The 15,625-nt window shown below is 39.3% G+C and overlaps 1 protein-coding gene across 5 annotated transcripts in view; it reads left to right on the forward strand.

The window, feature by feature from the left end:
- The window catches only part of LOC121888432 (collagen alpha-1(XVIII) chain-like), a 70,192-nt gene that overhangs the window by 7,906 nt on the left and 46,661 nt on the right, over positions 1-15,625 (forward strand). For 3 of the 5 annotated variants that reach the window (XM_042399924.1, XM_042399926.1, XM_042399928.1), the window contains exons 1-2: positions 1,639-1,962; positions 2,058-2,140. The exons of 1 other annotated variant lie outside the window; for it this stretch is intronic. In XM_042399924.1, coding sequence (XP_042255858.1) covers positions 1,952-1,962; positions 2,058-2,140 — 94 coding nt within the window. In that variant the 5' untranslated portion in view covers positions 1,639-1,951. Of the gene's footprint in view, positions 1-1,638; positions 1,963-2,057; positions 2,141-15,625 lie in introns of those variants that run through there. One more of the 5 variants, XM_042399927.1, reaches the window with a different exon arrangement.

The raw sequence follows: 15,625 nt of genomic DNA on the forward strand, positions 1-15,625 counted from the left end.
ATGATGTAGTTCTGTTGGTTACATCAGATTGTGACCCCCAGCGCACACTAAGGGGCAGTTTGAGAGTCAGCAGCTACATGTTTTTTTTTTTTTCTTCAAGGAGGTCATATTATACCCCTTTCCCAGTTAAGTATTTTAATTTTTGTGGTCTATTGACAAATATTTGCATGTTTTTATGGCCAAAAAGCAACTAGTTACAGCTGTACAAGCTATGGATTCAGCCCCTCTGTCTCACTCAGCCTGAAACGGGCTGTTTTGAGTCTGCTCAGTGCTCCTCTCTTCTGATTGGCTGACTGTTTCCTGAGTGAGACATATCCAGGCCAACCACAGGTAATGGATTATAGCACATAGAGAGCAGAGGAGAGAAACTAGTGAGATCAAAAATGACAGCAAAATGCAGTAGAGACTCTGTGCTGAAATGAAACCAGCGCACATAAATTAGGTAAACAGCATGATTCTTTCAGGAGGGGCGGACCCTCCAAGGGAATGATTGGGGGAAACATTAAGGGTATAGTTGTGGCATCACAACCTTATGGAAGTCCAAATGGCTTGTTTAAATGCAGTTTCTGAATACGGTTTCTGAATCTCCATGGACTGAGCATTTTGATACTTTCACAGTATTTATATAACACCTAGACCTACTTTATAATCTAAGAAGAAATGGAAATCTCTCTTTTTTTGTCTTTTTGCCTTTTTTCGACAGTGAGGGTATGACATGCAACAAAGGTCCACGGCTCTGAGCACTTTTTATGGGTTGGGAGTGAATTACAATTGTAGTAGTTCAAGTACCTCAAAGTCTCAAGATGGGATGGTTGAAATGGAGTTTGAGATCAATAGATGGATTGGTGAGTTATTGACAGTGATGTGAGTATTTTACTTGTATAGTCCTGTTGAAGAGGGAAGTGAAGGAGAACCTTCACGCATGGTCATACACTCTGGTTAGTGAGAGAAAATATTTGATTGGGGATACAAGCGGCTGAAATTAGTTTCCTTGCAGGGTGGCTGGCCTCAGCCCTTAGGGACAGGATGAAGAGCTTGGCGCATTGAAAGGAAGTAACTTATTACTACTCTGACATGGTGTAAAAAGAGCAAATGGTAAACCGTGAGGCTCTTTTTTTAATGAGATAAAATTGTGCCGGATGTGAATCCCTTGTGCTTTTGGTAGGCGAGTTTGATCCACCGCGAGAATAGCGGACTCCACTACTACCAATAAAAACTATTATATAGAGGCATAACTATTGAATGCAAATACATTGGATGGGTATTTCAGAAAAAAATGACTACCATAAATGTTGGATTTCATGAAATCAATGTCTTAAAGATTATAACTTTAACAGAATGACAAAGAAGGTAATGGCTTTGATAGTGTGAGGTTTGGGTTTAGCTCTTTCAAATATTTTCTTTGATCCAATGATAACTCCTTGTCTTCACTATACTTAAAAGGAAGTTTTGAACTTGATGCTGCAGCTCTTGAAGCATCTCCCCCAACAGGTCAAGGTCAAACAAGAGTAGTGCTTTAAAGCTCAGGCAAAGTGAGAGAAACCACACCAGTGAGGAGGAGCAGGAGGAGCAAAGGACGGGGGGGAGGGGGGCGACTTAACTGGAGTGTGTTAATTTGTATCTGGGGTGGTGATGTCTGAGGGGAGGACTGGATTAGTAAGCGGTGGTCCGTAGAGGGAGACGCGAGGAGTCGGGTTTCAGCTTTGCGGGGGCCCCTTGAGTCCCGACGTACTGAGCTGCCTTTGTTTGACTGGGAACCAGAGAGAGAGAGAGAGAGAGAGAGAGAGAGAGAGAGAGAGCAAGAGAGGAGGAGGAGAGTCAGAGGCTTTTAGTTTGGAGCGTGTGTGAGAGGGAGGCAGAGTGGGCTCCATCTCTCTCTCCCTCTTTTACTATCACTATCACACATGAACAGGACGACTTTAGTTTGGATCTAAGCTCACCGTCACTGAAGATGACTTCACGGTAAATGAAAGGCACTGTGTTTATGAATGAACAAGTTGATTTTAAGTCAACTTTTTAGACTGTTTTCTCACTCTTCAGTTCTGTCTTTTATGCAGCATTCCTCCCTGGTTTGTTGGATTATTTCTACTAGTCCTCCGGCTCTGCTGCCGACGTTCCTCTGCCTATCAGCTACTGGACGGTATGTGCCCTCTCCTGTCTGTTGATTGCATGTTGCTGGAGCAAGTGTTTCTTTTTGCTGTTGGTGAACTTTCTGCTGGCTCAGGAGTTTTCATCTGCTGAATATGAATGGTGAAACTGTTGCACTCTTGTCCAGGAATGTAATAAGAGTTACACTGATAAAAGTGCTTAAATATTACAGCAAGGCCAGTGTGCTCTTTTTGGAAGATAATATGAATACTATACTATTACTTTAGGACATTATGAACATATTTAATTAAGTTAGTCATATGGAAATAGTGATATATTATTCAGAGAGACAAAATAAAGTCTGTAAAGTCAATATTGAGTTGCACATTTTAAATCAACATTTGAAGTCCCTATGATATAATACGACAGTAACATCAAAGCAATTCCAGGGTTTTTTTTTCCTGCATTCACTGCTCATCATCTTGGCTCTCTACTAAAGTGTCTATATATTAAAGACCCTGAGAAAGTCTTGAGGGGTTTTCAGTCTGAGTTTTGACGGCTTATTTGCATTAGACCCACATCTGATAAGATCAGTAAATCCCATGGGATGCTTCATGTCGGACTGCCCTGGGTCCAGAGTCATTGTACACTGTTTATACTGCAAGTAGGGTGGTAACAATGCAATGAGGAAAACATGGAAGTCCCCAACCTCCACTTTTGGAACCACTGCTACATGACATCACAGTGCATGAGAGGAGATACCTGTCGGCTTCTGGGCTGTATGATGATTTCAATTATCCTCTCGACTGATACGTTTCTCTGCGTCCCTGTGTAGTGCTTTTCTGTCTCTGCAGACTGTTTTCACAGCTCAAACCTAGACTTTTTTTTCCATGATTAATGGATCAATCAGGCATTTAAACATGTTACCAATTAGCGCTGAAAGAACTGCAGACTTTTTCTTTTTCCATTGCAGTTGGAAACAATGTGCACATTGACAGACAGGCTTTGCAATCAGTAGCACCACATAATTAAGGTGATGTAATGCCGTAGCTACTGACTTTTGAGTGTGTGTCTTGGAAGGTGCTCGTCAGAGATGAAGGTCGATGTCAATTATGTCAGCGGGCTTCATTTTATTAGTTTTCATGCTGCTCCTCAGACAGACAGGCTAATATGCCATCACCGCCTCCGTCAGTGTGCTGGAATCCAGATTGGCATTTGTAGCCGTATGTGCGTGTGTGTGTGTGTGTGTGTCTGTGTGGATATCATGACCTATGATCTCCTCAAGGACCTCCATGTCACAAAAGCAGCATTGTCTGGACCCAGTCAAATAATTAGGGGGTCTCTCTAGCTAGTGTGGCTTTACGGAGCTTAATTGTCAAAGTCTGACATTTTCAATTAAACACCACTCTGGCTGCTGGTGGCTAAAAAGTGTAACCACTCTGCAATAAAACACTGTCCCTAGTTTCAAGATAAGGTGTAGGGTTAGGTTAGGGTTAAAATACGATCTTGTAGGAATGAGATTTGATTCAGAATAAGTTTTAAATGTGTGAAATTAATGTTTGCAACTCCGCAGAACTTGACAATGAATCTGTGTGAAGATGTGGGTGGAGTTGGGTTGATGTCAGTGTTTCTAAATAAAAGTTTTTTTTTTAAAGTCTGATTTAATGCTCCTCTACTGTAGATCCTACAGAGGCTGTCTCTCTCTCTCTCTCACTCTCTCTGTTTGTGCTTTTGCCATATTCATAATCTGCCATGATTCATTTTTTTCAAGAAGGGGAAAAAAAGAGCTTTGTGTGTGTGTGTGTGTGTGAGTGTGCACGCGCACATTGGCTGGCTTGCCTGAAAGAGCACCAGGGACAAATATTTCCAGGCTGTAAATATTCTTGAAAACAGAGCTGTCGCTGTGGCAACATTCACATTTCTGTGCACGTTTTGTTGAAATGACGCTGATATAATTCTTCTCCTCAGTGTGAAGTAGTGCACACTGTTTCCTTCGACTGTGTCTTTTACGAGTGTATCCTGATGTCGTTAGGTGGATGCAGCAGAAGTGAGCTGGCAGGACACTCATCTTCCATTCATGGGATCTCTCTTGTCGACTCATACTTTCAATTTAACAGGAATAATGAATTCTATTCATGAGTCTTATGACTATGCAGGCTAGATTTTAGGTCCACGAACACATTTGTAAATAAGGAACAGATTTATTACAAACTTAGTAACGCACATTTTCTGATGATTCAGAGATGATGACAAAAAGTGAAACAATGACTGGACAAATTAATGAGAAAGTTAATTGTCTAATAAACTAGTAAAGTCATGCATGGATGAGTTAATTAACACATGTGTGGGTGAAGTTTTCAGAAGGTTCCTGACTAAGCAAAAGTATGGGTGAATGAATTAATGAATAATCAGATGGATGGATTAATGGTTAGATCAGGGAGTAAATGAGTGAGCGAATGTTATTTGACAGAAAAGGGGTTGAATGAGTGAATGGGCACATAAATGAGTAAATGAATGAATAAACAAGTCTATAAACTACATAAACAAGTAAACAAACCCACAAAAAGCAATAAATTGGCTTTGAATCCAGTTGTGAAGGATCCAGATGTGATTAAGCTTAAGTATACCCCTTTGTGCTATAGTTATGGTCTTCATTCAACAGAGTGATCATAAAAGCATTCCTTCTGGGAATTAGCTGCTTTGAAGCTTTACTAATGAGCAACATGTAAACAAACATAGTATACAAATCAACATCACCAGCCTGGTGTGCACAGGTGGATCAGCAGTTAATTTATAATGAATTTAACACTCACACACTCATTGTGCGTTGTACTGTGCAAACTCACACGCTTGCATACGCCTCTATACCACACCTACACAAAGAATACACAAATACAAACATGCAGCTCATTCCTGTTGCTCCATCTGCTATACACATGGGAATTATTCACAAATAATAATGCTCTTAATTAGCTCGATGGAACAACATGAATAACCAGAACGCAGTTGTGCTATTAAGCATAATGATAAGATGATGTGGATGATGATGATGTGAGTCTCAGAGAATGTGGTTATGATGATTACATTGGGAGTGGTGATGAGGATAATGTATATGATGATGATGAGAAAGACAAAGACGATATGATGCAAGTCCTTGGCGATCAGTATAAGTCTATATAGGGTGTTGCTGAAAACTTGTTAAATGGTTTACATTACCAACACAGATGTCGTAAACATGCTGGACTGACTTCATACATGTCGATGCTGTTTCGAATCACTTGAGTCATAGATGGACTTCAAGTACATTTGAATAAATTCATCCCTAAACTAAATGGATACCATTTGGAAAATAAACACTGATGCACACAGTTTTAATTGACTTTAAAGTTAAACGCAATCTGGTCTACTATCAAGGCAGGACTCATTATTTTCTTCTTTTTATCTTTTGTTTGTTCAGGGAAGGTCAACTGAGTACATTTGCTCTTTTCTTTCAATTCTCCACCCCTCATTTTTTTCCATTTTCCTGCTGTTGTGAGGGTCAAGCCACTACAGGATCCTCATGTCACAAACAAGCCAACTGGCTTGTTTGGTCCTTCTCCACACAACAATTTTTATACAACAGAACTGGTGGTTTATACTGGCTACAGCTTCTTTTTTTAAGCGAAGAAAGATTAATTTAATACCACAACTTTCCCAAAATGTTTCTACTTTGGAATGAAACCAGTCAGTTTTATAAATGAATGCTTTGGTCTAAAGAGGAAGATTTGGGTGTGATTGTTAATTATTGGCTCACAGTTGGATGACTAAGCATGTTTTGTTGATTTATGAATGGGGAATCTCTTACACTCAAAACCCTGTGACTCACTCTGGTCAACATCAAGAATAGCTATGGCAAGAGTTAGTCATAAACCATTAGCTCAAGTTAATATGAAGCATCTTCTAAAAGTAGGTATTGACTGATTAAATATTGCTGCAAACTGTCATTAAACAGTTTTTATATATCATATTATAGAAAGTCTTTGTCATTTGGTGTATTGGACTGAAATTCTGAGTTGTGGGCTTGGCTGCTGTAGTGACTGTTCTGTGTTTTTGAAAGTTGAAACAATGTCTTTTTCCAAATTCTGGAAAGCATTAGGGAGAGAGAAAGAGTGCTCATTTCTAAATGAACAAGAAGATGCTGTGTCCAAACAAAAGATGTGGAGAAAACTTACAGGCAATGGTTATAAAATAGACAGAAACCTTTTTTAAAATCAAAAATATAAACTTTTTATCTAACGTCAAATTCATCCAAAATTGATTGTAAGTCCAGCTGAACGTGGCTAATCTATGGATTCACCGTTGTCTGTGAAAATCCATAAGCTACTTGCATTAATTATCAATAATACGTGTAGATTCATCATCTGTCCACCACTTGAAATGAGAAGACTTTGGGTTTAAGGAAATAGTCCAGTGTAAATCTCTCCAAAGCACAATACTTACCGCATCTATTTCAACTTAACAAGACCTTGGTTTGGTTTCAGTTTGATGTAGGTCATCGGGACCACAGCCCTGCACAGAGTTAATATGTCATCTTTTAAATAAAGTGTCATTTCAACTCCAGTACAGTAAGATTCTCAGTCACATCCAACAATGATTTCATGAATGAGCAAGAAAAAAAAACATATAAAGTTCTGGCTATTCTGTGACACTTTATTTCCATCCACCACATCATGTAACACAAAAGTGCATCAACTTATATCCAGTTCATGAACAGTTTTCTTTTTTTTTTGTGCTTGAGACGCATGAAGTTATGCAGGTCTTTCCAATGAGCTCTGAGCACCAAAGCTGTCACCACATTAAAAAAAACCCAACCAATAAAAAAAGGGATATCACTATGCTATTACACATAATGCTAAGAGTGGCCAGATGTTTTCTTTAACCATGCAGATGTGTTTACGTTTCCTGAGTCAAATGCACAAGTGGGTTGTATGAGTATGAGTTTACATTTCAGACATTAAGCAGATGTTTGGATGCATAAGTAATTTACTGTTGAATGCAAAAACCATAACAAATCTGTTTTGGCTCAAGTACACTTTTGGCAAGACACATCAGGATTCTTAGTCTCTTTAACCAGTTGGACAAATAAAATAAAAAAATAAGTCAACAAATGCAGAACTGAGCAAACGTTAGGTGTAAAAAATATGCCCATTTATCTGCTATTAACTTCTACAAATGTCCCATCATTTCCATTGCCACCAAACAGCAAAAAATGCCATAATGTTCTAGGAGCATGCAGTTGACATGTCTATCATGAGGTTATTAAACCTTCAGGGAAAAAAAGTCCTGCCATTGGAGACTGCTGAAATGATTTTTAATTCATCATTTCACTGCATCCATATTTATGGATTTGTTTGTTTGTTTGTTACAGTGACACAAGTACTTCTTGTGGCCATTTACACTTTCATGTGTCAGCAAGCTCAAACTGCTTCAAGATGTACTGGAGGGTGTATGTGTGTGTGGTGCACATGTCTCTGCATTCCAGATTATTCCTCTTGACATCCACCAGATGCCAAATTTGGTCCAATATGACACCTGTTATTATCTTCATCTGGCTCCCATTTAATTTCTCTGTCATGCAGTTTGTTGTTATTGTGACTTGATGAGGAGTTTGGATAAACCGATGGAAAAACTTTGAAAAGGAAACAGAAGACGATGTCAAAGCAGTAAAGAGCTCACTGTCAAATTTAATAGATGACTTAGGATTCTGCAGACATGACAGTTTGAGAGAAGCTGCTCCACAGGCTCCGGGCCTCGACACTTGTATCTGTGAATAATCTAAACCAAAACAAACCCTAAACTAAAACCATATGCGCTATCCTGTAGGGTAAACAGGAATAACTAAATTTGTCCTGGACAAAACAAACCACTATTTTAAGTCATGGACACAGTGGGAGCACAGACGGTGTTAGATGAGATAGATGACTCTCTTCAAAGCATGAAACCCAGTAGACAAACACAGGATGTGTTGAGCTTTGGAAAGTCTCTCTGTGGGAAGGCGGTAACGTCAAATGTTACCTTGACCCCCCGTCTTTTGTAGCGTTTTATAATTTGTTGTTGAAAAAAACCTTCACAGGTTAATTTATAATGACCTTGTTAACAGATACAGCGGCATAATCTGAATACTGTTTCTAAATACCAACAGCTTTTCATCATAATCAGCAGTTTTTGTGAGAAAGTTTGATAGTGTGTTGTTAACAAATTTGAGATAACATGTCTTTGTTTAACCTCTAATTAATTCCTCTTTATCTGAACATCAGTTGTCACTCAATGAAATCAAAGCTTAAGCCATCAAAGAGCTTTTATACCACATGAGCACTTTGTTTGATGAGGTCAACTGTTTTCTCTGCTTGGCTGCCATTATAATGTTGGAAGTCAGGCAGACCAGATGGAACAGCAATTGCAAATGCCAGCTTCGGTATTGCCTTTCATACATGGATGAATTATGAAATAATGGGCTCATGGGCATGGGTGTTTTAAAAACTCCCACTCCCACTTGCCGTCTTTGGTGGTCAAGTGGCCATGCAGTTGGAGAGTTTTATGATTTCTTTCAGCAGATTCTGAGGCCCCATTTGCACTGCGTCAATACTGAACCTAAACTAAATGTGCTTTGTAAAACTTGAGGGAATAAACGCTCACTTTGAAGGAGTCATGATGGATTCTTTCTTGTGACAGCCTCAAAGCAAATCCTTGAGCCTTCAGTTTTTCAGACATTATGCCCTTTCACTTTGCAATGAGGACAATTACTTCACACAGAGGCCAGGACCCACTGACCCTTTGACCTTTGGGCCTCTGCTTTATTGGCATGTAATCTGTCCATGCTTTCATAATGTAACAGCACAAGAGCTAATGCTAATTAGGTAGAACAATGCATAAAACATCTATATCTATGTTTTTCAAATTTCAAATGTATTATCTACCCCAGCAATCCATCCAATTACTTCCATGCATCATTTTTGACACGTTACTGCTGTAGTCTTAAGCTTGCTGAGCATCCAAACTTACAGTAGGTCATAGGTCAAGCTCCCTTGTTGCACTTAAGTTCGGAAGCGGAAGTTGTGATTGGACTTCTTACAGTGTTTTAGCATTTCTTCACTTTCTATCCCCTCACAAGCTGAAGAAAGTCTCCTTCTAAATTCCCAATTGCTCCTTTAGAGCTGTTTGAAGGTCAACAGTCAGACTGGCTGTGGATGGTTTGAGTGAGTCTAGCTTGAAATGTGGAGCAGGATGAAAAGAGGAATTCTCTTTGTAGCAGAATGTTGGAATATTTCAGCATGTAAACACGGTTACAGCTGTAAAGGGCGGAGTTGTGAGTGACTAACAGTGCATCCTGTATACTGTGAGGGCATTATACTGAATAAAATGTGATACATGATATAACTTATGAGTCCTCCCGCATTCCTGTACGAAATTGCACGCTCATAGGTTGCCGTCAGAAGGGCTTAGAGGTGCATCAAATCTGCAATTTGCAATAATGTAAAGTGGTCTGAATTAGATTGTTTATTTTTCTGGGAGCGGCCGGCTTCCTGGCTTTTGCCCATTGGGTGAAAACATGGAATTTCTAACAGTCTGGAAAGTGTCGGTCAGACGGAAAGATAGAGTTGAAACAAGCAGGTGTCTGTGCAGCTGTGGAGACCACAGAGAGAGAGAGGACATGTCCTGTCATACAACAACAGAGCATCTGAGCGTCTAATGGGGTCACGGAGTGCAGAGCTGCAGCGTGTGTGGCTCTGAGAACATGCATGCCTGTGAGAAATGAAGACATCAGAATCCTTAAATGACATTTTTCAGTAGAAAAAAAAAAGAATTAAAAGATTATTTTATATTTATGCCCCCCTAAATTATGCTCATGCATGTGGATGTGTGTTTTGTATTTGCGTCACAGGAGGGGGTCTCCACTAATGACAGAGCCGTCAGCAGTGAGAAGAGATTTATGAAGGTTTCCTTTTTCCTTTTTCATTCTGAAATATCACCTTTACCCTCTTTCACCCTCTGATCTGTTTCATCTGTCCGTCGCCTCTACCAGGATGTTAGTGTTGAAGATAAGGATGTTTTGTCCCGGTTAGACTAATTGCTACATGACTGAGGGTAACACTTTATTTGTACTCAGATTATCTTTATTTGAAGTTTAGCTAATCATCTTCAAATGGTGGAACAGCTTCATTTCAACAGCCTCCAGTCTTCTGGGAAGGTTTACTACAACATTTTAGAACCTGGCTGAAGAGATTTGTTCCCATTCAGCCACAGGAGCAAAACAGATGTGGGGCCTCTGATGTTGGGTGAAAAGGTCTGGTAGTGTTAAAATTCATCACAAAGGTGTTGGATGAGGTTAAGTTCAGTGTTCTGGACGCAACAGTCGAATTCTGCCACGTAAGACTGTTTGAAATAAAATTTGATGCCGTAAGATTAAGATGTAGACAAAGGTGTCCACATACTTTTGGTCATATAATATAAAGGCGTGCAAATTAACCAAGTGAATGTCTTTGATGTTGGTCATTGGTAAATATGAAAATAATAAAACTATGTCAACGTCTGTGCTCATAGTGGACAGTCTTCCACAAGGTTACACCGGGTCACAGTTCAGCTAACGCAACCATGAACCCTTATGGCTCTGGTTTTGTCTCCTGTCCAGTTAATGGATGACTTCTAGTCAGATAAACCAGATAAAAAAAGTTCAAAGAAAGTTCGTGTTTTTCTTAGAGTTTGAACATTTAAACACAGAAAGTTGAACTTTGTATTTTTTCTCAAACCAGTTTGTCATGTTGTCATAGTGGGAATACTTATCTGAAGACCACCTGCTTGACTCCTACTGTAATTAGGAGATTCTTGTATGATGTAAATCTTTCTGGCGAGCTACTTGTAATTCCTGAGGGATAGCTGTTTTTCTTTGGCAGCTTCAAGTATAAGAAAGGGAGAGATCGATATGACGATAGCTGGAGAGAGACAGATTGGAAGATATTCCCCGAAGATTATCTGTAGTGGGATCTTGATTATCTCACGGAGGGAAGTGGGATTAGTGGTGGTGCTGATGGTCGTTTTTTGGTGTGTGTGTGTGTGTGTGTGTGTGTGCGTGTGCTCAGCTGGTCTGCAGCTGCGTTGTTTTTGTGCACAAGTGTCGACTCACTTCCAGAAAATCCCACCACAGATCTAATTAATAGTTTGGTCTCAGTTTACCTGATTGTTTCCCCACTGCTGGCTAGTAAACACCAACAAACATCTGTCTCTTTTTGTCTCCTCTGTCTTTCAGTTTCACTCACTTTAAATCTTCCTCCTCTTATGTCTTTGTTTCTTACATATGTCTTCTTTTTTCACGTTATCAGTTCATGTTTTTCTCACTTATCACATGAAACAAATATAATAAATAAATATTCTTTTCCCCTTATTTATTTGCTTTCTTTGCTTTAGCAGAATGCTGTTTATTGTGTTGCTATCCTGGAAATTCATGCAGGAAATAATAACAAATCGGCAACTCAATTCCTCATTTTGGTTTGTGGTTAACGCCGCTGCTGTTCCTGCTGTTGGCCTCTCATTAGCACTACCAGCTATTATGTTCGTGCATGTAGTAAACGGCCACACTTAGACTCCAAAACCATAAGTATGTGGCACCTTTCCATCAAAAAAAGGGGGAAAAACCCCAATGATTTAAATCTGTTTTTATTATATCAGACTTAATTCAATCAGGAGTTAATGCCACTTGTGGGAGTCATAGTGGCTGATTTAATAAGTTGTATCATCAATACAATTGAATCTAGTTGCAGAATTTAGCAACATTTTGCAGGCTGGCAAAAAGGCTGCAAACACTGACCAAAGTGTGTGTGGTCACAGAAAAGTCTGTTTTTTTTATGGTTTTATACTGGAATATGTCTTCATGGCATGCAGCATCATGAAAGTCATGATGTGTTTTAAGTTGAGGTCTCTGTAATTATACTCGTAAAACGTTATTGACATGGTCAAAACAGCTCTCAAGAATTTCTTAAAGGACTCCTAAGTAACCATGCAAACTGCTTCAGTGTGGAATAGACAAAGTGTGAGGTGTTTTTTTTTTTTTATTTCCATTTTTCTGCTCTCTCTTGTCAAAGTTGGATCTCACTTCAGCTTCTAGTGCGGTGCAGTTTTCAATTAATATGTAACACATAAAACTTAACCATCATATGATTGATCATAGTAAACACAGAGTGAGATAAGAAAAACTTACCAGGTGCACTAATCCAAGCTAAGTCTATCACTTGCCTGTTAGAGGTAAAATATGTTGGTCCAGTTCTGTTGAGCCTTTACTTCATTAAGAGATATATTTGTGCACACTCACATTTGGTAGCTGCCCAGTTTAAAATGAGAACCAGATTCATGTACCAAAGTTGACAAGTAAGCGGTTTAATTGGATGAACATTGTACTAATCCTGCCAGTGTTTGGGGATCTGCTTCAAAAATGCATTTATGTAGCTATGAAGCATTTTTAACAAACACCCAATGCAATTATTGAAAACAACCAATCTTATGTGTAAACGGAGGACTTCTTTCTTAAGAAAGGAAAAACTTTCCTAAACCTATCGTAGCATTTGAGAATGAAGGAACAAAGCCTGGACATCTATTGGCTTCGACTCAAGCAAATTATTATTGTAGGTGAACTTGGCAAGTGCAGAGAACATTTCTTCTCCTTCGAGCCCTGGTTGAACAATGCTGTCATCACTCCGTCCCTCAGGCAAAACCAGACATCCCAATCTGGTGCTCAAGCCCGTAAAGCTTTCAGCAGCCTTTTTTGAACAGTGAGTGGAGAGAAAAACAGATCTGTTTCCCAAAAAGCTTTCAGACTTGAACAAATTCAACACCTATTCAGCGGCTTAAAATAGTCCTGATGTATTCATTACACTTCATTGGAGACCTCTGGTTATTATATGTATAATAGGTCTGGCTTTTGATCAACAAGGAGCAAAACCGATTTATTGGCATCAAGAGATTAGATATCCGATTTGGAGCCAGATAGATATGTGTTTTTGTCACGGTCAGGAGACGGGATGTCCCAATGTGGCGCTCAGACTTATGCTATAAACTTTTCAACAGCTTCCAAAAAAAGTGTGGAGAAAAACAGATAATTAGAGCAAAGGGGAGTCCTTATTTAACCATCATCCTCCAAAAATCTCCGTTTCCTTGCTGTTTCAGCAGCTCCCAGCATCTCCCGAGTCAAATCTGGCAACGCAAACTGTTGGATTTAGAACAAAGGGCAATTCTTTTTTTTTTTTTTTTTTTTAGATTTGACATCAGCCCTGTTTTGCTGCTTTTTCTTTTTTTTGCAATCATTGAGCTGCTTCCATTGGAATTAAATAATCAGCAGACTTTTTCTGTTTATTTTGCATAAGTGGTCATGGTATGAAGTAATTTGCCTTCCCAAACACAGCTACTTCCCTCATGGTTCAGTGACATCTTATCCATTAAAACTGAATAAAACCTGGCAAGGTACCGTAGGGGAGCTGAAGGCAGTAGGTTTAATGGAAAATCATGGTGGTTAGCAGGATGTATCTGGAAAGCAGGGCCTGAAATTAATTGAGGTAAAACAGTGAAATGATGGTTTGTCTGGCAAATCTAGCGGTCTATTTGGTAGAGAGTTGCACAGTTTTTAACTAGTCTATTCTATTATGCTGTATTTTTTAATCTATTACAGCTGTCAACAATTTGCTCTTTGGCGTCCTTGGTTTTTTTAACGCAATAATTTTCTGTTCTAATCTCTCATTTCCTCTCATAGATGTTGTCAGCTGTAAAATGCGTCTTTCATTGATATATTGTCATGGCAAAAAGTTGAAATTTGGAAATGGATCTATTTTCTATTACTTTAATAACTGTTTTTATAGATGTACAGTCTAGTTCTGATAAAATCGGCGGCAAAAAAACACAATTTTCCGAAGTCCCTGCTCACAAATCTGCTACTCAATCCGCTCCCCTCTCCGAATAAAAAAGTCTTGTCTCATTCCATTTGAACAATGCTCTTTTTATCCCCTCATCATCAAACTTAAACAGCTGAGTCAAACCTGGCAATGTGGCCAAGGGGAAGAGAAGCAATTTAATGTGATGTTGTGGTTGCCGGAGACGACTTTTGATAACTCCTCCATTGCCAGCAGATATGAAACATGAACTCTACCCCAATTTCCTCTCAGCAAATAACACCAACTGGGAAATCACTTTTTGCTTTTGATGCATTATTGTGTATAACCTGACTGCAAAACACTCGTGGCAAGAATTCCACTTTTGGCATAAGTTCTGTCTTTTGTTTTGATATTTTCCTTTTCTTCCTTGTGGCTTAGCTGAACACAACCAAGCAAAACTTGTAAGCTAATGAACCCAGTATCTGTGGAGTGTGAGAATCTTTGCCAGAGATCAGAGCCGTAAAAGTCAACTTTTGTCAATCACAGCCACTAAGAAGAAGCAGTCCTCCCCTTTTTGGTTGTGGGCTACCAAGAGGAAACCTCAGACGTTTGTCAGTTTTCCTTCAGGATTTCGTGGTCAGGCATTTTGAAGTAAGAAATGCATTAAGAAAACATAGGATATGTGGTTTAAAAATACAGGCCACTGGAGTACCCCAGTAGCTGAAAGGTTACTGCGCGTACCACATAACCCCAACGTCACTGGTTTGATTCCAACCAGGGACCTTTGTTACATGTCATCCCCATCTCTCTCTCCCTTTGTTTCCTGTCTGCGTCTTCACTGCCCGCTATTAATAAAGGCAAAAACTAAAAAAAGAAACATAACAAACAAACAAAAAAAGCAGTGTCCTTGAAGAAAATTAAATAGGAGTGAATTACAGATGTAGAAATTATTGACTCCACATGTTTTTTGCAGACTATCATTAATTTCAAATGAATTTGTTGCTATAGTTGCAAACTCTGTATTAGTTTCCTTTCATCCTCCTTTTTTCTTCATCTCACTCCTAAAGCCATGTTTTAGATGGCAAGATTTTAAACCTGACAATTAGCCCCCTGCCCCTATCGGCCGTGTTGTTTCGTGCAAGATGAAGTCTGCTGAGTGGCTTCAAGGTCTTCCTGTGAAGTTGCCAATAGATGATGCAACATATGTGTAATGATCTGGAACAAGAAGAGGCGGACAGGCAGCATCGTTATTATTATTATTACAGCCTTGGCTTACAGAACAGCTCGTCTTGTAACCCCACGTCGTGGAAGTGGAGGGTAACATGGTGTTCCTCAGGGTTATGAATGAGGTCTTTCCTCTAGTTTATGATGGCAATAGATTGTGGCTTCAAATACATGTTTCTTCCATGTTCGTTCAGCTGCTGTGGTCAACCGTAACTTAGAGGCTGTCTGGGAAAAAATAAAGTGGATTTATTATTCACTTAAAAAAACGATGTGGACTTGAAGCTCAATTAAAGTGTGATCATTCTGAACAGATGACCTTTTCTGGTGTCCACACCTGGCTAGTTTTGGGTTGTTTGGTTTGCTTGAAATCCAAGCAAATCCAAGAATACATCCTCCGATTTTCATAAAATCTCCATTTTGAC

This window comes from Thunnus maccoyii, chromosome 21, assembly GCF_910596095.1.
Source record: "Thunnus maccoyii chromosome 21, fThuMac1.1, whole genome shotgun sequence".
In the NCBI taxonomy this organism is placed as follows: Eukaryota; Metazoa; Chordata; class Actinopteri; order Scombriformes; family Scombridae; genus Thunnus; species Thunnus maccoyii.